General features: G+C 41.3%; 1 protein-coding gene across 2 annotated transcripts in view; it reads right to left on the bottom strand.

Moving 5' to 3' along the window:
• PNPLA8 (patatin like domain 8, phospholipase A2) overlaps window positions 1–25,183 on the bottom strand; it is an 80,998-nt gene that overhangs the window by 43,783 nt on the left and 12,032 nt on the right. For both annotated transcript variants that reach the window (XM_089673967.1, XM_089673966.1), the window contains exons 2-7: window positions 23,615–24,640; window positions 21,480–21,629; window positions 15,872–16,023; window positions 15,389–15,483; window positions 7,286–7,457; window positions 1,502–1,559 (exon numbers count right to left, since the gene is read on the bottom strand). In XM_089673967.1, coding sequence (XP_089530093.1) covers window positions 1,502–1,559; window positions 7,286–7,457; window positions 15,389–15,483; window positions 15,872–16,023; window positions 21,480–21,629; window positions 23,615–24,595 — 1,608 coding nt within the window. In that variant the 5' untranslated portion in view covers window positions 24,596–24,640. The remainder of the gene's footprint in view (window positions 1–1,501; window positions 1,560–7,285; window positions 7,458–15,388; window positions 15,484–15,871; window positions 16,024–21,479; window positions 21,630–23,614; window positions 24,641–25,183) is intronic.

The raw sequence follows: 25,183 nt of genomic DNA, 5'->3' as shown, positions 1-25,183 counted from the left end.
ATATCATTTTTAGCTCTCCTGTAGATGTCAGCTAGGGGTGTAATATATCAGGCGACTTGTATTAAAGTGACTGATCTGAATATATGCCTGGCTTCCTTGTAAGTCTTCCATATTTCAAGATATGAAATCATAGGGGAAAGTGGATTTTGAATGTGATGTCTGTTTCACGGCTTATCTGGAATGTCTTTGAAGCTCAGTGAAAGACTTGGTTTATGGCTTTACGATATCTCAGATTGAGAAGTTAAACAGACACCCGGGCACCAGCTAGTGGGATTTATAACCATTAAGCTCTCCAGCTGAGCCTGTGATTTCTGGCATCATTCAGAAAACATTCCTGAGGGAGGGAGGAAATTGGAGGGAGGCTGGTTTGGGAGGAGTAGAAATGATACAAGATGGAGGATCCTTAACAAGATGGGTGACCGCGTCCATCTCTGTATGTACAATTGCTACACCCCCACTCTGGATTAAGGAGCACAGGGGCAACCTTTGGACTGCCGCATCACCTGTCTTGGGAAGGGGGCAAGGTGACCGATGTACTAGCAGATTTAGATGCACTAAAAATTTGAAACCAAACTTCAGCTCACACTGCAGTTACACAAGCAGTTACAGCAGCATTTCCTTTCTTTGGTATAAAGGATTTACATAAATACATACAAGCTGACCATTTTAAGCATCAGTCAATGGTAAATGGTTTGTCTCAAAAACAACAGGCTTACTGGCTGGATCACCAGATAATAATAGAAGAAAGAAACCCTAAAAAAATAAGCCTAATGCAGCCACCACATCTAAAAATTGGTAAGCTGCAATACAATAAATGTTTGCTTCAAGGGTATATACAGCTTTCAGGTAAATAATATGAAACATAAGTTAGAAAGATCTATGCATAGTAGTTATAAGGTTATGTTCGGGTTATAATAGACTATCAAAATGACATCATCATATCCTATAAATCTGATGTATATAGTACTTATGAGTGTTTTCTACAAAAATGAAGGGGGTGTTGCTAGAGACTTTTGCTGCAGGATACTATTTGTGGAATATGGACTTAGAACTGCAAGACATTCTTCTAAAATTAGAAAATTTTATAATGCTACTTATTTATTAAATAAAAAGCAGCAATTCTAGGACCTTCGTTTGTCAAAGAGCATGAAATCAGAACTCTCTGAGTTACTCAAAGTAACCAATTATGTTAATATTTCATGCTGCCCTGGAGGAATGAATGGAGAATATGGTTACTGTGACAACACAAAACCATTTGATAAATCAGGTGCTGGCATCAAAGGCAAATCTTTTTAATCAAAACTTTCCACCAAAAGCTGCACAAAAATGTATTTTTGCATACAATAGAAGCAAAATTTTTTTAAGTAATATCAGAAAAAGAAGATATGTTCTGTGTTTCAGATATTAGAATTTACAGAACAAAACAAAAACATAAAGAATCAATGGCTGAACACAGCAAATCAAACGGCATGAAAACATCAGCAGCAACATAAATACATACCTTGGGACACTGAGGATTTCTTGCGGTTTCAATCATTAGGTCTGAACCCATTCTTTCCCTTTCAAATCAAGATAAAAACATATATATCATTTTAAGTGTTTAATACAATGTCAGTACTCAAGAGACAATGTAATACATATGAAGCTGGAAACGGGTCTGGAAACCTGCATAAAACAAAAAGGTTCATAACCCATTAAAATGGCCTATATTCCCTTCATTGTACAATGGAGGCATAACCGCATCCAGTGAGAATATCAGGGTTGGTTTCCTTCTTCACTCTCAGAGAAAAATCCCATCAAACAGCAACCACGAACACTGCAGATCACATTTATTCATACATTATTTGTCAATTGGGGTGTGTGTACACAGCCTTTTAACAATATACTGCTGTTCTATAATGCAAATCAAGAGCTTGACAGGCACCACAATCACTTGTTTTTGACATCTGTATGGAGAAATCCATTTGTACAGTATTACTCACCTGTTCTGAACTGTCCCATTTTAATGAACTTTTTTGTTAATAGTTGTAGACAGACCGAGCAGCTTCCATTTTCTCTTTTTGTTGTGTTTGATAGACACTTGAGAAGTCTTCAGCTTCCTGCTTTGTACAGGTCTGGATTGTACAAATGTTGCTGTACCATTAAAGTGGTTGTAAAACTCAATACGTGACATATGTACAAAGCATATCCCTCAATAGTGTGTACTTGTCTCAATATAGAGCAGAAGTGTCATTTATTTCTGCTGCTTTGTTCCTCTGTTATCAGCATGAATCGCTTCTGGCATGTTTTTCTGACACCAAGAGAAAAATGGTGACAGGGGAGGGAGCTCCACCAGATTGACAGCCTCAGTTCTGTGCCTGTGAGCTGTGTGGAGCAGAGCATGTCTCCTCCCACCAATCAGCTCTTAGAGCTCTCCACACTGAGCTCTGCAGAGTATAATTTCAGCTCTCTTCCCCCTCTTTTCTGACAGCTCAAACAAGTTCTGGACTTTGAACAGATGTAGAGAAGAGAATACTGCAGATAAACAGGTACAATGTATGTAGGAGGATTCATTTAGTCTCCGTGTATCAGTGGGGCCAGTCACTTCACTGGGTACATGTAAGGGTTTACAACCACTTTAAGGAAGATGGATAATTTTTACATAAGCTTTGTAGCAACACAGCCCTGTAGTCCAAGTGGCTGAGAAGTGTGAGAACACTGCAGTGAATTCACTGAAGGGCAAACTACCTATCTATACACCTTTATGAAGGATCACCAGGTTTTTTTTTATTGAAGAAACATGATTTACCTAGGTGGATTTATGCAATTCGATGGGGGTGATTTACTAAAACTGGTGCATAAAATATCTGGTGTAGCTGTGCATAATAACCAATTAGCTTCCAACTTCAGCTTGTTCATTTACGCTTTGACACTAAAACCTAGAAGATGATTGGTTAGTATGCACGGCTGCACCATAGCTTGACCAAATCATCATTGGTTAGCCATTGTATTTGTTCCTGAATGGAAAATATTTTCTTTTAGATCTCTCTGTACCCAAAGATGTATGGCGAGATGGAGGAGGGTCAAGTGCAAGATGTCAAGGTTACTGAGCACAACAGGCGTGAGCATATCCACATTAGTAAGCATATTGCTGCAACTTCAGATTCTAATACTGCCTCTGGGTCCTCTTCATTTCCTTCAAGTCCACCTAGTCAAAGCTGGGCATATCAGGATCCACCTCAGGTAGAGACAGATCTGGAGAAGGGGCCTGCCACTTTGGAACCCTGGACAGAGATGGCTGTAATAACATCATTAGTTGTCTGAGAAAGTGTGACATAGCTGCAGAAAAAGTTGCCTTTGTGAGATAAGCCACTTACTACGTGTCTGAAATGGAACTAGAGTGTTGTGTGGTCCTTCAACAAAGCAAATGTTTGCCTGGTTTTTACCATAGCTACGGGTGAAGGTGACCCCTGTGGGGTACTCATGGAGTAGAGTGCATAATATAGGGTAAGCGTGTCTGGAAGCAGTACACAGCAACCCGGGTGTAGACCATCTTGTGGAAAAAGGGCAGGAGAAAGCATATGAGTACCCTAAAAGGGCTATAGGTTGAACCAGCAGTACAGTGTACATCCAGTGATGTTATGTAACACCTGGCTGTCCACCTGAGACTAAGCTCTAAGTTGCTGAGTTTTAGCACCAAGTTTGAAAACACTGAAGTGAATATATTCCAATATGACCCCAGTTGTTACAGTAGCAGCCAAAAAGAACAAGGTGACCCTATCTGACCTGGACCCTATATAAAAGGCAAGGCTTTGCCCGTCACAGTGGGCATAGCCCCAAAGTAGGTCTTCAGGGTCTGGGTACCATAGGGATGGACCTATGGCCCTGGAGTTGTAAAGCACCCTGCAGCTGGCTACACAGATTGTACAAAGTGGCAACATGAGCACCCATGCAGGATTCAGCGCCTGAAGCAACATTACAGGCTGTCCCTCACTGCGTGGAGAATGGGTATGGCTGCCATTGTTTTACTGAAGTTGCACCCATCAGGATGCAATTCTTCTATTGTGATAAGTTAAGAGTTGATTGAATAATTTGACCATAAAATAATAAATTAGTTAAGCTAGTGATTTCTCCATAAGGGAAGAGAAGTCCATCACCTGAGTATACTAGCAAAAAAACGATGACTTATGGAGTGGGGCAGGGTTATAGGGGAGGCGCCCAGGGGGTATGTTGTCAAAAGTTTTTCAACATCAAGCCTGTGTCCTGTAATGTACCATATGATGAAGATAAAGAAATCTACAAAATGAGCATAATACTAGAAACTTGCACCAAAAAAAAAAAAATCTTTGAAACTAAATTTGTGGCAAAAAACTTTAAAAATTTTAACTCCCGGAACACTTGATTTGTTTTTATCCCTCTTGATAAAGCAATGTCACAACATACGCCAAGTGCCCTTGGCCAGTGTCTCTAAAGGAGAAAGAGATATACAACTCTTCACAAATTATTAAGTAATTAAAAGTTTAACAATCTCCACTACAATCTAGTAAAGAAGAATGTAGGAGGTGGTCTTGTAAACTGCTGGCAAAGCAGACTTTCCGTGTCCATTCAAGCCACTGAGATGGTTCTCTTTAGCATTTAATTCCCCTACAGTATCCCTTTGTTTTCCTATTGCCTTTACTCATACTAATTCATGTGTCACCACAGATTATCCTTTATATTCCCTCCCACCTGATGATGTCAAGAGATGGCATTATGTGGCATAAGTGAAGACAGAGCTATTCACCATACTGATTTGTCAAATGTATGTGTCACACAATACAGTAAGCTCATATTTGTGAGGTTTACCAGTTATTTTGATATACGCTTTAATAACTTTTAAAAGTATAGCGTGTTTACAAAAACAAACATACAAACTCACCTCTATGCTGCAGCATCACTTAGATGCTGCAGCTGTCCTCCTGCAGCATTCAGCCTGAGAACCAAGTGATCACATGACCGATGATTGCTCAATTCTTGATCAGCTCTAAGCAGAGAGTAGTGACGGTCAGTCACTGCTATCCCCTAGTTGGTCAATCCCCACGGCTGCAACTTGTTGCCATTATGTAGCAAAATAGCCCGGAGGCCATCAGGGTCACCAACCCATCATCTCTTGGTTGCTCTGGTAAACACAAAGATTCCACTTGGAATCTGCACCTTGGATGAGCCTGTATAATCTGCCGGGGTGATGCCTGTAACAGCAAGTCACAGCTACAATGCAGACTACTACAAAGCTTACAACTCAATTCATTTTATAAACAGATCTCTCAACTGAATGTTGATACAGGAAGTTCAAAGAGGTTACTTCCAGTTGAGGGCCACATCCAATCTTCGAGCAACCCTAGGTTTTCCACATTTAGCTCTTCTAAATTTCAGCCACAGCTGTCTCATATGTTGGAACCCAAGGTGCCACTTCTGGATCATTACACCAGAGAATACAATTAGTTCAAACTTTTTCATAGTTCCTGTCTGCTTGTAGCCCAGAACCTTTGCGGAAAACACAAAAGGGTACAATAATATCGAATTTCCAAGGTAAACCAAAAGCCTGGGCTTTTTTCCTTATGGAGCAGGGCAATGAGAACCTGACCAATGTTTCTTCAAAGCATTAGGGAACTTCACGATGATCTCTTTCATTCAGCTACTGCTGAGGCAGCAATTTGCACTTTGCAGCAAGCCCTGAGACCAGCTGAGAAGTATATCTCTGATATCTGTACATGGAGCACTGACACGCAGTGGAATGATGTCACTTTCAAACATGCTTTCCATATTGGTCTCTTCTATGAACTGAAAGATGAATTGCGAGGGTCTTAAATCCTGATACTTAAAATTAGTTAATCAAGCTGGCTGCTCAACTACTAGAAGCTGCAGAGGATGGGAGCCTTCCCTGGGCTCCTACTATCTTGTCTTCTGCGACAGCTAACTCTTTCACCAGCATCCCTTGATACACCTTTTCCATGCAGTTGGGTTTAGCTTGACCTACCCGGTCTCATGGAGAATGATATTTTCCTCAGCAATCTAAGTTCAGCCTCTGCTGATGATGTAAAGGTCTGCTGAATTTATCGCCTAATTCTGTGAGATGCCAGTGGCAATTTTTCCCATACTTTGAGCATTACGGTGGATGAGCCTAACCAGTGGAGGAGCTATTTGATTATAATGTGCATTTAATATGCGCTTCCAGAGAGTGCATTCAACAGAAGTATCCCATCACGGAGTCACTTTATCACCTGTTATAACGAATATATATTGGACTATTTATTTGGAATATTGATATATTCGTTATGGTTTTCACCCATTACATTTCATGGATGTCTCACTATTGCCACTAATACAGGTATGTTGGATCACCATTGTTATTTAGCGCGACACGTTTTCTTTCATTGTTGTTCACTATAGCACTATTTTCAGAGCACTTCACCTGTATCATCATTGTTTATATTCACTAATGTCATGATTATTTTTATAAGTATTTTATTCATGATGCTGTAGCATTGTTATATACTTAATTTATCGCTGCACTCTATGCCATTTATTATATAGAGTAGGGCTTACGGTACAACCAGACAGGTTATGATGGCCCAAAAGCAAGTACAGCGAGATTAATTTGAGTTTACTCCAAAGATTGAAATGTGTGCAGATTCTGCAAAGACAAACTTCCACATAACTAAGGGGGTGTCCAGAACTGACAAAGTCACTAACAGTTTGCAGACCTTACGGTGGGAGGATGCTCTGAGGAAGCTACATAAATTAACTAATGCCCCATACACGCGATGAGAATATCGGACGAATGATCGTCCATTTTTTTGCATGCTAGTCTCATATTGAAAATTTAGAGGTCACTAAAGTTGCTTCAGAAGTGATGAATTGAATCCTTTTGTTTCCAAGCATGCGTGGTCTTGGTTTTTTGTCTTTTTCGGATGAACACTGTATTGACTAAACAAAAATCAATCGCTCTGTTACCATACAAGAAAAAATTATCGTGCTTGTCCTATTGGATATTGTCACGTGATCAGCTGTCGAAAGCTGTGTACTAACGATCAGTTTATCGTATGATCTTTCCAAAAGCGATTTTTGGCATCTGATTTTCTGATCATGTGCACTAGGCATAAGACTTCAGGGTCAACATTATTCCAATCTGTATTCTACATTTACTTTGAACACAATGAAATATGAAGTAAAGCTAATGTTAATGTTTGTCTGTGTTAAACCAGCTAACCAAAATACCTATTTCCCCACGTGAGCATGTCCTTAAGTAAGCAATCTACATACTTACTTCAGCAATTTTTCCCACATTTCGCTGTCATAATAGGCATGGCTCCAGCCCATCTTCACTGTTCCCAAAATAACATTCTGTTTGAAGACATCACTTCCTAGTTTACGATACATTTCTTCACAATCATCCAGTGGGATGTGAAATAAACCCAACATAAAGGCCAGTATAGCTCCTAGAAAGAAAGAAGCTACTGTTAAACATATCTTAAAGTGTATGCTGTATCTGAAGAAATATCACATACATTCAAATTCACGCAAGCTACAACAGAGACATACCACCACCCCAGATAATCTGCCATTCTAAGCAAAAGCTTTGTTTATATGCACAAATGCTGCTCTGCCCACTGTATGCTACGCCGTAGCTAAGTACATTATATTCCAGACGCCACCAGTGACTCTCTTATAGGGATTTAATAGGCTAAATCACTCATTATAGTATAGGGATTAGAGAGGCGCACGAGATTAATTAATTAAAACCCAAGAAAGGGGATTTTGGCTTTCACAATATAAACATTAAATAATATATAATATGGTTCATTGTTTTTTTCACACTTAATCTGAATAAATATAAGTATATAACCATTATTAAACAAGATCTGTAGGTGGTTAGCAATATTTTGGTTATTAATTTTCTCACATTTAGTGGACAGTTCAATATAATAAATAGCAAATATGTTTTTGAACATTTCATAATATTGTTATGATTACCTCCAAAGGGCATGTCAAAACCATTGGATATGCTTTTTCACAAAATTCCTTCTCCAAATACATTAGAATACCAGGCTGAGAAGTACTCTGCAAATATATGCTACTACTGCCATCTAGTGTGTGTATCTTACAAGTCAAAGAGGCCTAGTATAGGACGCATGTTATAACCTCCTTCTACTTCACACTGAAAATGTCAATGGTAGATGTATACGTTATTAAAGCATATACTGTACATTATTTATCAAAGCCTCCTGGTCTTGTTAAAAAGAAGGATATTTTTGAAAATGAAGGGCTGCTGGAATCTGTAAATTTATGCCATTAAATAACTATAAATTTTGTTGCACTGAGAGACCAGAGGATGCTCTCGTATCTACTTCTGTGTACCAAATACCACCATAAACATTGCACTTGTGTTTATTACTACTTCATTATGATGACAGTACATCTCTACTAGGAGCAGAGCAAGGAAACTATAAGTCTGACCTCACCAATACGCTTCTGGAAGAATGGTCAAACATTCCCATGGACACACTCCTAAACCTTGTGGACAGCTTTCCCAGAAGAGTTGAAGCTGTTATAGCTGCAAAGAGTGGGCCAACTCAATATTGAACCCTATGGACTAAGACTGGGATGCCATTAAAGTTCATGTGCATGTAAAGGCAGGTGTCCCAAAACTTTTGGCAATATAGTGTATTTTGGTTATAATTTTGCCCTTCGAGTGCTTCATCCTTGAAAATAGTTGCTCACAAATATAGGTGCTGCCGAAAACTGATGACATGAATAAGGTGAGATTGTGAAGAGTGGGATATTTTTCTTTTGGGAAGATCAAACTTTTAAAAGTCCAGTAAAGAGACACTAATCAAATTTTTCTTTGGCCACATGTGTTTGCTATATGTAAACCCATTTTACAAAAAAAAATATTCAACAGTTTTATGTAGGTGTACAATTTTGTGTTGGGCCGCATTCATAGCCGTCTTGGACCGCAAGTTAGACACCCCGGCTCTAAAATATGCAAACACACAACACCTGTTTTGGTAAATAAATCCAGATCTTAGGTCTACAAAACAGAAATTGTAACCATTTAGGTACTAGGAGGCTTTTAATATTTTAAGAGTGCTCACTCTTTTAGCAACAATATGACCACTTGCCAATTCACCAATGGCAGGTTCTGGAAACTCTTCAAGTTACAAGCTCATATCTCTAAATACAAGTGAATATTTATCAGTGGTGTCCTGAAAACTGTAGATTTTTTTTGTCTTGTATGTCAATTTTAAGTTTACAAAGCCAAGGTTGTAAGGTCTTACGTTGCGAGTCAGAAATGCAACCCGATGCCTTCATTTCAGTGTTTTCAGTGGTAGGGAGACAGTAGAGGTGCTTAAAAAGAATTATTAATCAATAACATATACTGAAGATGAAAAGTCTTCAATACGGCAGGAGAAACTCCACTAAAATTGCTTGACTTCACACTGTCAAAAAATCTTAAACAGGTCACCAGAGAAGTACTGTATATTCATACACATAAACTGGGCAAATCGGTTTCTGTAGGCCAAAGAATCAAGTATAAAAGCCTTCTTCAAAAAAGCAGAAAAAAAACCTCTGCATCAATGCAAAATTTTTTTTGAAGTTTAAATCCAAAGCAAAAAACATCACCCACCAGGCTGGTATTCAGGTTCATTAAAGGGAAAACCTTTATCTACTCAATTTTTTTTGAACAGGTAAAAGAGATCAAGGCTAACCTAAAAAAACAGTATCACTATAAAGCGCCAGGGGCGAGTTCTGTGGCTGGCAACACTGTATGTTGGTGCTGGGATGTAAGGCTCTTCAGGCTCAGCTTGGACTAAAAGTAAATGGCACCCAGCTGCACACAAGAGGAGCAGACTGTAAAGCTAAAATAGTACAAAATTATAAGAATTGGCTTCAACTCAGTTCTCCACCCATAGAAACAACCCCCCTAAAAGATTTTGTCCATGTGAGGCTATAGTGGCCTCTATGATTAAGTCCCACATGGACGAAATGCATAAGGAGGGGTTCTTCTATGGGTAGAAAGCCAAGCTGAAGCCAATTCTCATAATCTTTTACTATTTTAGCTTTACAGTCTGCTCATCCTGTTTGTGGCCAGATGCCATTTTCTTGAGGTAAAGGAGATCAGCTGGATGTAAATCATATCAATGTGTTAATGTTTTAGACCCTTGTTTATGTGTATAACAACAAGCAGGGCCCTCTCTTTCCTCTTGTACCAAATTGTATTGTAACTGTAATGTCTACCTTCATTTTGTAAAACGCCGCGCAAACTGTTGGCGCTATATAAATCCTGCATAGTAATAATAATAATATAAAATATATACAACAGTACAATTCTATGTGCTAATTACATATGCAGGCTCTGCTTCCTGCTTGGCAGTTCTATATACTAAATGCTGCTTTACTACTCCTCACAATAAAATCTACCTTCTTGACATGTGACATTCCCAAGGCACTCCTGTTAATTTACCCTCAAAACTATACACAAAGGGCGACTACTCTGTCCTCCTTCTCCTGGAACTCTCTGCGGCCTTCGACACAGTCGACCACCCCCTCCTCAATAAACTACTCTCTCTTGGCATCAGAGATACCGCTCTCTCCTGGTTCTCATCCTACCTATCCTGACGCTCCTTCAGCGTCACCTACAATGGTGCCACCTCCCCCTCCCTCCCCCTCTCTGTTGGGGTCCCCCAAGGCTCTGTCCCTGGACCCCTTCTCTTCTCCATCTACACCTCCTCCCTGGGCACACTCATACACTCCCATGGCTTCAATTATCACCTCTATGCTGACAACACCCAAATTTACCTCTCCACCCCTCTACTCACCCCCACTATCTCCGCCCGCATCACTCACCTCCTAAACGACATCTCAGACTGGATGTCGCTCCATTTCCTCAAGCTTAACCTCTCCAAAACCGAACTCCTCGTCTTTCCCCCTGCCCACCCCCCACCCCCCCCCATCCTATCCATCACCACTACCAACACCACTATCATTCCCACCCCGCAAGCCAAAGTCCTTGTCGTCATTCTTGACTCGAACCTCTCCTTCCTCCCTCATGTCAAATCACTTGCAAACACCTGCAGGCTCCATCTCCGCAATATTGCCAAGATACGTGCCTTCCTCACCCCAGACACCACCAAACTTCTTGTACACTCCCTCATCATCTCACGCCTTGACTACTGCAACTCTCTTCTCACTGGCCTACCCAAGTGCAGGCTCTCCCCGCTCCAGACCATCCTGAACTCAGCGGCCAGACTCATCCACCTCTGCCACCCCCCTCTGCCTCTCCCTCCACTGGCTCCCGATTGCCCAACGCATCAAATTTAAACTTCTAATCCTGACCTACAAAGCCATTCATAACACTGCCCCTGACTACCTCACCAACCTGATCCCCAAGTACCACCCTACTCGTACCCTTCGCTCCTTACAGGACCTCCTTCTATCCTGCTCCCTGGTCTCCTCCTCCCATGCACGACTGCAGGACTTCTCCAGGTCCTCCCCTATCCTCTGGAACTCACTGTCCCAATCCATCCGACTGTCGCCTTCCCTCCCCACATTCAGGCGCTCCCTCAAAACCCATCTCTTCAGGGAAGCCTACCCCACCCTCACCTAACGGCCATTCTCCCTCATTCCTCCCACCACTTCATTCCCCTCAGCCACTTCCTATTGTTCCACTACCCCCTCCCTCCTAGATTGTAAGCTTGAAAGAGTAGGGCCCTCTTACCCCTCGTACGCTGTCTGTTTTTGTGGTACTGTACCATGTATTGTCCCCCCTATTGAACAGCGCTGAGCAAACCCTTTGGCGCTATATAAACTCGATGTAATAATAATAATAATAATAATAATACACCTGGGAGATCATCTCATCCAGTTCTCCTGCTTTTCTCACATGATTTGGAATGTCTTCCTGAGCGCCATATTGACAGCTGGTGACGTGAATACCATGCTGCTCATTGCTTTCCTGAATTCTTGCTGCAGAAGAAGCTGTACCTGAACACTTCCAGCACAAAGATCTCCTTGCTCCTACATCATTCATTTAGTGGATCTCTGTTTCTCCACCTCTCTTGCCGACTATTGAAGCCCTCACCATCTCTGTTGCCTGTGGATTTGAGCTTTTCCACCCATCCTGCTGCCAGTTCATTATTTCCTCCACCAGTAAGCAGATCACCAATCACAAGTACGGAACAAGGGATGTGCACCGATACACACTCAAAATTAAATTTCAATAGCGGTTAGGCAGAGTCTCTGTAGCACTTAACACAGTAAAAAAAGATTAAGAAGCAAGCATGTAAAAATGTAAGGGTAGCAAAATAAACCAGGAGGTATTAAAACCCAGGGGGAACTTGCTTCCAATCTTGGATCAAAAGGACATCAATTCAATTAGTAAATGTATGAAAGAACAGCCAGGTGGCTCTTTAAGAATCTACTTAGTGTAGACAGTGGAATACAGAGAGCCCTGAGGGAACAAGAATACGGACCCTGCATAAAATTGCAAAATGGCCTTTCTGTTCTAAAAAGCAATAGAAGGCCTGGAACCCCGCTTGCCCTTGTAGGGCCCATGAAAGAGAACAAAACTGACCAAAGCATCAGTTGTGCAGACTGTACAGGCCACAGAGGACTTTTTTTTTTTTACTTCTGTATCTATTGGAAGATATTTCAATGCAAGGCCACTTTACCTAGATTTATAAAACTGAACAGTCTGATGATCCCATGTACATATTAGAATGGAAGACGGATGACAAGAACTCTAGACTCTGAAGATGACAACTACATTATTTCGGTACATACAAATAAAGAAACATAAATATCTATATGCTATATATCCAAAAGTACAACAAGGGTGAACAATAGTTGAATACACACAGCTGTAAGAAAATCTTTTTGAACCTTCAGGAAGTATATAGATAATCAAAGTCACAAACAGGATAGCATTTATTCTTTATTTCTGGGTCTCTATTGAACAAAATTGTTTAAGGATAAGTTCACTTTTACAAAAAAATAAATAAATGCACGTTTTTGCAGGTAAAAACAATGCCCACTTGTTGTTTACACTACAGTCTGTAGGGCATTACACCTGTGATCAGCAGATTGCAGATACAATGCATAGATCCTGCAGACACTCAGTAAGCTGTCTGCCGTGGACTCACTAAAATAGCACATCTACCACGACAGCCAACTACCCCATGTCACAGTGCTTGCTGGTCACAATGCCCCTTTCCTGGGGCCATATTGAGGTTCTCCTCGGAGGTTTAGACGTTGATGGCTCTGCTTTTATTGTAGGCTGATAAGACAGTTTATTCACTATATATGTAAATATAGGACTTGATCAAAAAACAGACATGATGCACTAAGACAATTCAGAGGTGATGGGACTCTTACACATGTGCAAGACTGTAAAAAAAATGCACACCTGCTTGGCAGCAATCTAATTTACATCAAGTAATCATTTGATGGTGTCTAACATACATGATGGAGATGACAAGTCACCTGCTCCAGTCCCTGAGGAAGCTTGTGAAACGTGCTGGGCTCAATCACACATTTGTAAACATTGTAATACATGTAGAGGTGATATTATATTGTACCTATAATTACTGTGAGTGGGAAAATGGAGGGATTGTTTAGAGCTGGTGATACATTGCAGTACTTGATAATCCTGATATGCTTGATGCGCCTGTTTATTTTATGGTACAGAAGTATCTTTCACGATTTTTGTAATAAACTTTTGGATTTTACAAATATTGGTTTTAGATTACACTTGTGCCTAAAAAGTCCCATTTGCTATTTTGCATTGTTTGAAGAAGTCCTACTCCCCTGAACAGAATTTTTTCTTTGAATATGTACTCTTCTGTTATTGAGTAATGATAATAGTTACTTGTGTGTACTTTTATCTGCAGGTAAAATATATTTAAAGAGGAACTTCAGTCCCCTCTTTATTGGCTCTGCCCCCCCCACCCCCATTATGACGTATGCGCAGATGTGCCAAAGGGCTCACTCAGGACCGGAAGTACTGTGGAACATCTGCTCATGTGCAGAAGGATGAGGGACACAAAGGTCATTCACGCCTAGGCAAGAAATGCAGGAGTGCTGTCACAAAATAAATAAATAAAACAAAACATTTTTATATATATATATATATATATATATATATATATATATATATATATATACACATACACACACACTCACACACACATACATATACACACACACACACACATATACATATACACACACATATACATACACACACAGGATTTATATAGTGCCAACAGTTTGCTCAGTGCTTTACAATATAACGGGAGACAATACAGCAACAATACAGTTCAATACAAGAGGGTTAGGAGGGCCCTGCTCCTTGGAGCTTACAATATATATACATACATACACATATTTACACTCACCGGCCACTTTATTAGGTACACCTGTTCAATTGCTTGGTAACGCATATTGCTAATCAGCCAATCACATGGCAGCAACTCAATGCATTTAGGCATGTAGACATGGTGTAGATGACTTGAAGTTCAAACCGAGCATCAGAATAGGGAAGAAAGGGAATTTAAATGAGTTTGAACATGGCATGGTTGTTTGTGCCAGATGGGCTGGTCTGAGTATTTCAAAAACTGCTGATCTACTGGGATTTTCACATACAACCATCTCTAGGGTTTACAGAGAATGATCAGAAAAGAGAAAATATCCAGTGCTGCGACATTTAAATGGTAGAGTCAGTATTTGGCATACACAACATGAAAGCATGGATCCATCCTGCCTTGTATCAACGGTTCAGGCTGGTGGTGGTGTAATGAAGTGGGGGAGATTTTATTGGCACTAGCAAGGTGTAGCTAATAAAGTGGCCAGTGAGTGTATATCTAATTGTGATAGGAGGAAGAGCGACATTTAAGGGTGAAGGTCTACTTACGGAGGCTGTTGCTGCTATCCTTTCCTGAAAAAGTACTGGCTCTCTTGCTTCAACATAATAATAGGTCAATGTAAATAAAGAAGTGTGTCATTATGGACATCTGACATATTTGTTCTGCCCACTACAAGTCAGTGACTTAAAATTCCCCTAAATTCTTGTGACAAGTTTAAATTTCACAAAACTACTACAGAGGTCCTAAAAAAACTCAATTGAAATGTTAAAAGAGGCATCCAAAATGTACTTGCTAAGTGGGGATGTGGACTGTGACGTTATGATTATTATAATTATAATACAGGATTTATATATTAAGATAGCGCCAACAATTTCAATGTATGTTTACAGCTTTTGACTTCATATTAGTCTTAGCAGAGAGAATAAATGAATTAGTAGAGAGAATAGTGTGATAGTGTGTATGACTACAGATATGGCAGAAACCATAAAAAAATGAACATCCGTTACCTGTACTAACGCCACAAATGTAATCAAAGAGAAGATGGATAGGTTTTCCTGTAAGTTCTTCTAACTTCCGGAGAGTTTGTAGAGCTACTATGCCTCTGTAGAGATAAAACAAATAAAGAGATGTCACTGTTACACTGCAAATGAAAACTTATCAAAATACAAAATGATACAAACTGAGCATATCCACAAAAAGGGGGCGCAATGCGCAAGCATGACAGCTTGGATAGCAGCAATACAAGGAGGCAGAAAAACACAGTAAGTAACCATTTCATGAAATATAGATTACAGAGACATTTTGTAGTTGATATGCAAATAATTTTTGAAGAATGAGAATATTGTTTAGTGTTGCTTTAAGTCTGATTTAGGGGTAAAGGCAATTTTTGAGCTGTTTTTTGTGCATTGTCAAAACTTAACATTTTACAGAGAAATTAAATAATTTTAAGATGGTTTGTGAAACAAAGAAAGACATAACATCATTTTTACCTAGTTCCTCCACCGTCAATGGTGAGTACTCGAATTCCTCTGCCTTTAACAGGGTCATTATACCCAACCAACGCCAAGGCTTCTCTTACAGCCGCCTGGAGGGTTTCATCATGTGCTTGTCGTAGCCGCAATAAATAAGGTATTGCCTTTTCCTGCAATTAAGAAACAGTTCCATCGCTAACCATACATGGACATTTTCAAATAAGTTGTACAGTCATAAAGAAATCTCACATACAGATGCACACTGCCATACCCCAGGAATATGTATGTAATAACCAAGATTTGTTTCCATTCACAGCAACAGCAGACAGTCATAGATACTAAAACCTTGACTGTGAGCAGTAGAATGAAGGCAATTTATTATTTGGTATATTCTGACACAAGCATTTCTTTTACTTGTCTTGGCCAAAAAATATTGTGGCCAACAATCTGTTGGAATGTAGGACAAGCATTATACTATTTACACCTGTTGTTGATGAACAACTAAAAGCAACTAAAAAGTTTCTGAGCAAAGAAAACCTATATATTTTGTGAAATTTTTGAACAGGAGACCATTAAAATCCCTCATGCCAAGAAAACACAAGGCAGATATAGAACAAATAAATGCAGCTATTTATTGTATTAGTTGTAAAAGCTCATGGTTTTTTTACCTTCATGCTTTCTACACACCACATCAATGTACCACAGACCAGTCTGGAGCTACCAGAGTGACCAGAATCCCTTTGGTCACTATCCTGCGATCCTGTGCAGCAGGAGAGGAGGAAAGGTGCAAAATGAGATGATGGTGCTCCCATGACACCACCAGCACCAGGAGGTCCACCCTGTTGAAGCAGGACACCAGAAGAGCCACGCCTGGTTTTCCCCAATGCAAGCAGGTCTGATGAAACACATCAGGGAGCAGGGACCACACCCCATGATCCAGTGCAGGTTGACAGAGGTAATTCGCTTACCAATACTCAATGCCAGGAATGTGCATGGTGGGGAGAGCCAGAACATGCCCAACGTGGACCAAGCCCAGAGATACCTTGTGCCTGCGTGGTGACTGGGGATTCATAGCACATCTGTGCATTTGAGAAGGTGTCTCCAGGGGGAATGTGTACTGTGCGTAGTCAGTTCATGGAAGGCACAGTAAATCCTGGGCTATGGTAGAAAAAGTATCAGTGTACAGTGAAGAGGACCCTGTTCTCCCCTTCCACACTAACCACACCAGCAGCTGAGCCCCAAACAGACTGCCCCACTTATAGCGGTAGTTACTCCCCCCACAGTCTCTGATCTGCAGTGTCATGGGGGGAACTGCATCATAGGTGATGTCCTGCTGCAGAGTCACAGAGGAGTATGATCATGCCACCATGAAAAGGGGGTGGGAAGGAGGGTACAAGTGCCTGGAGACCAAGTATCATCCCCATCCAAAGGAGGGCTCCTGTGCACCCTTCAAGGCCTGACCCCATTGCCCCACCAATCCAGAGGAGGGCGCCGGCTCAGCCAGCCTGCAGAAAGAGCAGTAGTCCATAGTCAAAATGGTGGGAGCAGCAGCCTAGTCCAGGGAGCCGGAAAGTCACAGCCTTAAGTTACGGGGAAGCCCCGACTGCATGGTGAGCTCACTCACAGGAAGGCCCAACATAAAAATGCAAGTTCTCCAGGGAAGGCAGTGCCAGCAAAGTCCTCCCTGCCCAGCAAGAAAACTCAAGGTGCAAACCTGCCCCACATGGCCCTCACAGCCTCTGGGTTCCCAAAACCTCCCGGGAAGGAGGAGAAAAAGGAGTCTATGCTGCAGTGCAGCAGTGGACCCCCTCTAGCCCAAGCCAAGGGGCAACTGTCTAGCTGGGGTATCCGGTCACCAGAGAGGGAAACTGCACACAGGCACATGCACAGCACTGCGCTCCAGCTGCAACACCTCATGGCACATGGAGCCCGGGGAGACTAGAGCACCAGAGCACGCAACCCCACACCAATTTATCCAATAGGGCAGAGGGGATGGGGGGGGGGAATAGAAGAGAGAGACCCTGAAGGGGAGGAGAACCCCCACCGACCACCTCAGGAAGTACCTGCGCTCCACACACACCCCGGGGGGGGGGGGGTAACAGCTACTTAGCAATCCACGAAGGTTGCAGGTAAGCCTCCTGAGATAGATCCTCCTTGCCACCGAAGTGGGGGGGGGGGGGGGGGCGGTCGGCCAGGGTGACACGGACTATCACTCAGTCATGCATGTCACTGTGAGACGTTTAGCTCGCTGGCCACCCTGGTCCAGGAGGGGGCTTTGTTGCGGCCTATTCAGCGCTTAGCTAAAGGTCTGCGTGCGCTGATGGCCAAGACTGGGGTGAGCACTGGATCAAGCTTATCCAACCCAACGCCCAGCCCGACAGTTGATTAAAGAACTTTGCAGGAAAAACTCCAGGAATAAGGAAAAAAAGAAAAAATGCTATGGAGCCAAAAATCCCAGCAGGGAACCAGGTCTGTACTCATGAAAACACTAGGCAGAAATAACTGGATTGCCTATAGCAGAGAGAGGGTTTATACCAACTAGGAAGAGCCAGGAGCGCTGGCAGGGGACCACAGAAGTGCAGGTTTGGGCCCGCTGTGTGCACAGAGCAGGTAAGTATACACCTGTTAATTGCTAAAAAGAAAAGCAAGACTTACAATCATTTTAAATAACCAGAATGAAACTATTTCAGCTCTATTCTCTTTTTATTAAAGGTTATATATTTATTATAATAACAGAACTATACTCAAAATATACACTTTGCACAATTTCTACCCACAGACATGAGGCATCATTCAGGTATAATGCAAGCAGATGCTTCTTTACACACCTACAGTAACATCCTACTCAGTACTTTCGATCACTGAGTGATGAGATGTTCTGGTAAATATACATCTAATTTACCCATCAATAAGGCCTTCCTTGCACAAAACTTATATAAAAAGGAGAAAAAATATTCATCTCTATATTCTTGACACTTATATACACAAAGCTACTAAAGGCTGACTCTCAGGCTGGTCCCTACATTCAACATGGCTAATTCTCTGGGCTCACAGCACTTGGCAAACACACATCTGAAGAAAGCAGATTTCAATAGATATCTGCACTTCGAACTACATTACTAAAGCTCCATTAACCATACAAATGTCACGAGCAGTACGGTGAGTAGAATACAGATAATGCTGTGCAGGTTGTGCAATGATCGCAGCTGCAAAGTTCATGAATTTTCACTCATAGTAGGGCAGCTTCACATATCAAAATTAACTGTACCAGCAAAAAGCCTTCTGTCGATGTATAGTCACTTTAAATTCACATTAAAGTGCTTCCAAAGGCAGAAGATTATTAAATCCCTTCATGCATTCTCTGCATTAAGGTAAAGAAAAAAAACCTTCTGCAAACAGCTATCGTCCAGCCCTACATTATCTCCATCCTGACCTCGAACCAGTGATGTGCACGAGAGCAGTGGCTCTCTCCCTCCTCACTGGCTCAGAGACAGCAGCGGGAACCACTGCTGTCAATCACAGTCAGTGAGGAGGGAGCTGGGCTGAGCCATGCGTGTCAGAGGATACACAGGCATGGCTATGGAGCGAGCAAGCACAAGTTCCCCCAGAGCAAGTGGCTTGATATTGGAACATTCGGTGGGGTGAAGCCAGGAGTGCTAGCAGGAATAGGGAAGAGGATCAGAGCTGCTCTGTGCAAAACCGCTGCACACAGCAGGTAAGTATGACATGTTTGTTATTAACAAAAAAAAAAAGAAAAAAGAAAAACCACAATCACTGTAAAAATAGGGAATGGGCTTTAATGCAGCCTCTTGCCTATGCCCCAGGACATAATGGTTTGGGTCAGCTTGGCCCAGACAACCTATTTAAAGTGGCATTAGACCACAAACTAAAAATTTAGTATATTGCAGCTACCAATCATTAGATATGGTGGCTGAATTTGTTTTCTGTTTTCAGACTGTTTTCCTCTTTTTTTCACCTGGAAATCTGACCAGGAGCAATAGACACATATTTGGAAAGCAGCATTGTCAGTCTTGGGGGAGCAAAGTGTTAAAGGCACCAACACATTTTGATACATAACCAATTGAAGCCTAACTCCAGATAACACTTTATAATCAGTTAAAGCAACAATTATTCCTTTTAGGATAATGGTTTTACATAACTAAATAAAAGCTGATCATTGTAAGCATCCCTGGCAGTGGCAAATGGTTTGTCTCAACCCTCTAACTGCTACATCTTCAAAATCACTTGTTCTGCTTTAAAACAGACTTTTTGGCAGGATCATCAGGTGAAAAATGAAAAGAAAGCCTAAAAAAGAATGTGAATGCAGTCATCACATCTAAGAATAGGTAAGCTGCAAAACAATAAATGTTTGCCTTTGGATTTAATACGCTTTAACGTGACAGAAACCTGGGGTTAGACTTTAAAATGAACCTACACCTTGCTTACCCAAGAAGATTCAAAGGTTTGCTGCACTACAGGCACCATAAGCAAGATGTACCTACCTTCTCGATGCCCTGCCAATAGTGTTTCCTGAAAACCCTGCACAGTTTTCAACTTTCTGAAAGCCAAAACCCATGAAACGCTTGACAAGATCTTCACTACTCTCATGAGACAGTGCTTGTGTCTGGCACCTGACTACTCAGGCATTAGGTACTGCATATTTGGAAGACAAGGCTAAGTTTCATATATTCCCTGGAAAGACTAGGGTATTTCTAGGTGTAAAGGCTCAGCATGGTGCCACCTGTTATTTTTTTCAGCTTTGCCTTTTTTCAAAGCACTACTTTATGTGTGTATGATGTGTTTCTGTTATTACTCACTCTCACAGGCAGTATTCCTCTCCTGCTATTGATTGATTCAGCCAATATCATGCAATCAGATCATTAGCAGCACACTGACTTCAGCACACCAATAACATTTCAGTGGCAGTACTTTACCCAGAATAAAATATATATGGGCTTGGAGTTATTCGGCAAGTTTGGGATTACTTGAGGATTTTAAGAAAATATCAGAAAAAGAGCCAGTTTTCATATGGTTTCTAATATGTTAAAGTGTTACTAAACCTACTACAGTAAAATCAGTCTGTATATGCAGTAAATCATGCTTGTGATACTCACTGTGGAACCTAGGGGTTAATCCTCTGCATTATGTAAAAAGGCTGTTTGATCCTGTCTTCTCTGATCCTCCCCTTCTTCCGCTGTCCCCAATCAATTTGCTGATAGTACAGAGCTATAGGAGACACTCTGCACATGCACAGTTTAGTGTGTATTGCTAGAGTGTTTTTTTTTCTTTGGAAGGGTGCATATGATAAACACTGGGCCAATCAGCGCTGTTCAGACAGAGTCAGGGGTTATGCAGCCTCATAGCACAGTTAAAGCAGACTGAAAGCTCCTCCTACAAGCTTTAACCAGACACTGACAGAAGTCACAAGACTGCTATATACTGCTGATGAGAAAAGGTATTTAGCAGTTTATGTTTACTACAACAATTGCATTTCCGTGTAATGTGTACTGTGGGAGCCCAGGAATAATGAATGCAGGTTCCTGGGTTTAACAACACTTTAATGACTTTCAGTCCATATTTACACTAACTTTGTCATATCGAGGAAACGCTACAAATCTTGACTTACCTTCACTGCGACTCCTCTCGTTTCAGGAAACTCCAGAAGATGGCAGCTCAGCTCTTCAACGCGATTAATGCACAGTCTCCGATCAGAGGCTCTTTTCAATGACTGAACCAGTGACCTTGTTCTATTATCCACACTCACCCGGGCAATAATCTGGAAAACCAAAAATCAGTACATTATACTACATTACAAGAAATAAATGATACACTCCAAAACTTCAGCAGCCAGGACTTTCCAAAAGTGATTCAAGGAAGGAAACCAAGCCAAGGCTGGCTCTTGTAGTCCAATCCAATAGAAAAGCTACTGTAGCTCAAACTGTTGGAAAAGCTAATGCTGGTTCTGATAGAAAGGTGCCAAAACATACAATATATTGCAGTTTGTTGCATATGGGGCTGCATAGTTGTAGACTGGTCAGAGTGCCTGTGCTGACCTATATCCACAGCCAAAAGAGCCTACAATAAGCACAGGAGCATGAGAACTGGACAACAGAGCAATGGAAGAAGCTGGCCTGGTCTGATAAATTCAAGAATGATTTGATGAATACAACAAATAATCTGAGGTGTTGACTTGGCCTCCAAAGTTTTCAGATCTCAATCCAATCCAACATCTGTGGGATGTGCTGGAAAAACAAGTCCAATCCATGGAGGCCCCACCTCACAGCTTACAGGACATAAAGGATCTGCTACTGACAGTCTGCGATCTACTGAGAGGGTGAACCAGTCTCTCTGCATCCCCTCCACAGCTCAACAATCCAGTGAGCCCCCGGGGGCGCAGAACAGAAAGCCATTGACTGTCAGTACAATTTCTGAACACAAATATAGGGCCAATAAATATAGGAGTGGAAAACCACCTCCGCCACCACCACCACTCATCAGCATTGGACTGGTAGTTCTACATGAATGACATGAATGACTTCAATAAAGTATTTACTATGGTAGGATAACACAGTGGAGTGGTTTAAAGTATATCATTTACAGTTCTATGTTCAAAGAAACTGTTCTCACTTTGAAATGTGGGTAGGCAACACTCTCGTAGACATAAAACCAATGATTGCTCATATCCCTCATAATACTGTTGCAGACATACAATGTTTCCAATTTGCGTCATATTGCGAGGAACAGATTGAACATGCACATGTCAGCAATGGCTGGCCTACATGGCATTCAGCACTGGAATTCTCTTTGAATCTGTTCCCCGCAAAACAATAGATCTACACAAATATGGCAGCATCCGAGTGCATTTGTTTACTGCATTATGACAGCAGATGCCCCTTTTATGGATGGCAATGATGTTTTAGATGCTTAGCACAATAAAATGATAGATATGCACAGTTAGTAATTTTATGTTGCCTTAAAGAGTTGTTCTAAAAAGTGGAACAAAGATAAAGTACATCTCTACCAAAGTGTTCAGGGCATGACCAGACACCACATTTGCAGAGATCCAGCTGAGCAGCAGCAGCCTCATTAGGCAAGATGGATGGCAAACTACAATGATAAATTCATACACTCAGATCTGCACACCATCAGATGGGGTTAAATAAAGGAACAGTCTGTGTATAGTTGTTTCTAAACGTATATAATTCTTTCAGTTGGTGGGTAGTCATTGTGTTTGATGGGAATCCAAAGAGAGTAAAACTTATTCAGTGGATGCAAGAGAACGCAAAAATGAGCTACAAATCACTTCATACTGAACTCACTTCCAGAGTTTCGTTTTTTTAAAGAAGAAGTATGGTCAAAGCTCTTTTGGCCCTACTTCTCCTGTAGATCACAGGAGTGCACTTCGTTCTGCACGCCCGTGACCCGTATTCAGCTGACAGCGAGCTCTAGTACACTGTTAGCTCAGGTCACTGAGCTGGTACAGGCTCTGAAAAGATCATGACTTTAATGGTGGGATCAATGCAGATGTCTGGACCGGCAGCGAATCACCGCTCCTACACCCTCCACAACCCCACACACCAGTGAGCACTGGAGGGGCAGAGCGAAGGACTGGTGGCTGACAGTCACTGGCTCTCTGCTCATTGGAAACGGAGAACTGAGTGATCAGTGGTCATCGATCGCTCAGTTATTGGTCTTAGTGGCACGGGGGACAGATGCAGGCGAGTATGAATGTGTTTTGTTTTTTTTCATTCCTGAACTCACCTTTTCTCTCTGTAGAGATAGTCTCTTGGCTTTGTCATCTGCTGTTTTGTCTTTAGTCATTTCTTGCTCATTTTTCCTCTCTGTATCCTCTGCCTCTTGTTCTTTCCCTTTCTCCTCGATCATGTTCTTCTGGTCTGCTTTCAGTTTTGGAACAAGGCCTCCAAGGTAGCTTCCCACGAAGGCATGAACATTAGTGGACTGATTAGACAGAAAGTTTGAAATGCTCTTTTTGGTAGAAACTGTTGCGTCTTCTGTCGTAGGCAAAAGATCTTTTTCCTTATAACCATTTATTTCAATCTGGCATTTTTCATCCGGTGAAGCTTTATCTTTTTCCATACTGATGTTATGAGCAAAGTAGGTGTTTATATGATTGGCCAAGAAATTGTAAGTTTCCCCAAAATTAGTAGTGAGATAGCTAGGATGGAAGAGACTTGTCCTGGAGTCAGTGCCTTCATGTAGAGATTCCACAGGGATGGTTTGGTTGAGATGAGAGGTAGCTTCTGTAGAAGTAGTTATGAGTGGTTCTTTATCATTGTCCTTAGTTTTATCTTCAGGAAACTCGCCCTGTGTGGCACCGACTTCAGCTACCTGGACATTTTCCTCTTTGCTAGCACTAGCTGGATTTGGCTTCGGGCGTACAATCCGTGAAATTAAATCACTGTGGGTGCTTGATACAGCTTTAGTGACAGAGTCCAAAGTATTCTTGATTCGTGACATAGACTTCGTTGCTATTGATAATGCCTTTGAAGAAACAGTGCCAAGTCTAAAATGTTTCAAGTATGCACCTGTTTGGTTATTAGTATGAATTAATCTCCTTTGTTCAGCTTTTCTGTGTAGCAGCTTGCATTGCTTTGTCTTAATACTTGTATAGCAATTTCTTGGGCAGCAGTAGTATATAAGATTTAAATCAGCTTTTCTCCAGATACTTCTTCTGGAAGCCACCACATAAAGATATGTATCCAATAACAACACCATGGACATTACTTAGGAGGTACAACTAATTTGGTGTAGTAGGTTTACAATCATCTGAAATAAGAAATCAAACAGGTTAAAGACATGGCGTCACTCTAATCCAGCCTCTCTCAACCCTTTCAACACAGGGGAACCCTTGAAATAACTTCCTGATCTCAGGGAACTCCTGCTAAAAATTGTTATACCTACAACTCAAGGTACATTAGTGTGATGGTCAGCGGGAAGAATGCTTCTTACATTTGTTGTCATTGGGACAAATTACCCCCTTAGATAGCTAAACAAGATCAACAGTGTCAGTGGGAACTTATCTGAGAAGCAGGAATTGCTCATTGCTTAAAGAAACCCTAGTAACGTATGAAAGAACCCTAGGGTTCCATGGAACTCTGATTGAGAAACTCTGCTGATGTATTACCCTGAAAATATTTTGGGTGTTATCAGGCAGGCTGTGTTCCCTATAGCAACTATTTTTTTGCCAAAAATTTTCAAGCAGCCAATTGGCTCCAATGGACTGTTCTTCCTTCAGAAATGTTTGCACATTGCTTTCATAAATGTCTGTATGATCTGAGGAATATAGTGTAACTTTTAAATGATTTGGGG

This window comes from Staurois parvus, unplaced genomic scaffold, assembly GCF_062004578.1.
Source record: "Staurois parvus isolate SC_StPar_1 unplaced genomic scaffold, SC_StPar_1.0 ptg000147l, whole genome shotgun sequence".
In the NCBI taxonomy this organism is placed as follows: domain Eukaryota; kingdom Metazoa; phylum Chordata; class Amphibia; order Anura; family Ranidae; genus Staurois; species Staurois parvus.
Note: the sequence above shows the minus strand (reverse complement) of the source record. Positions and strands in the feature narration are given on the sequence as shown.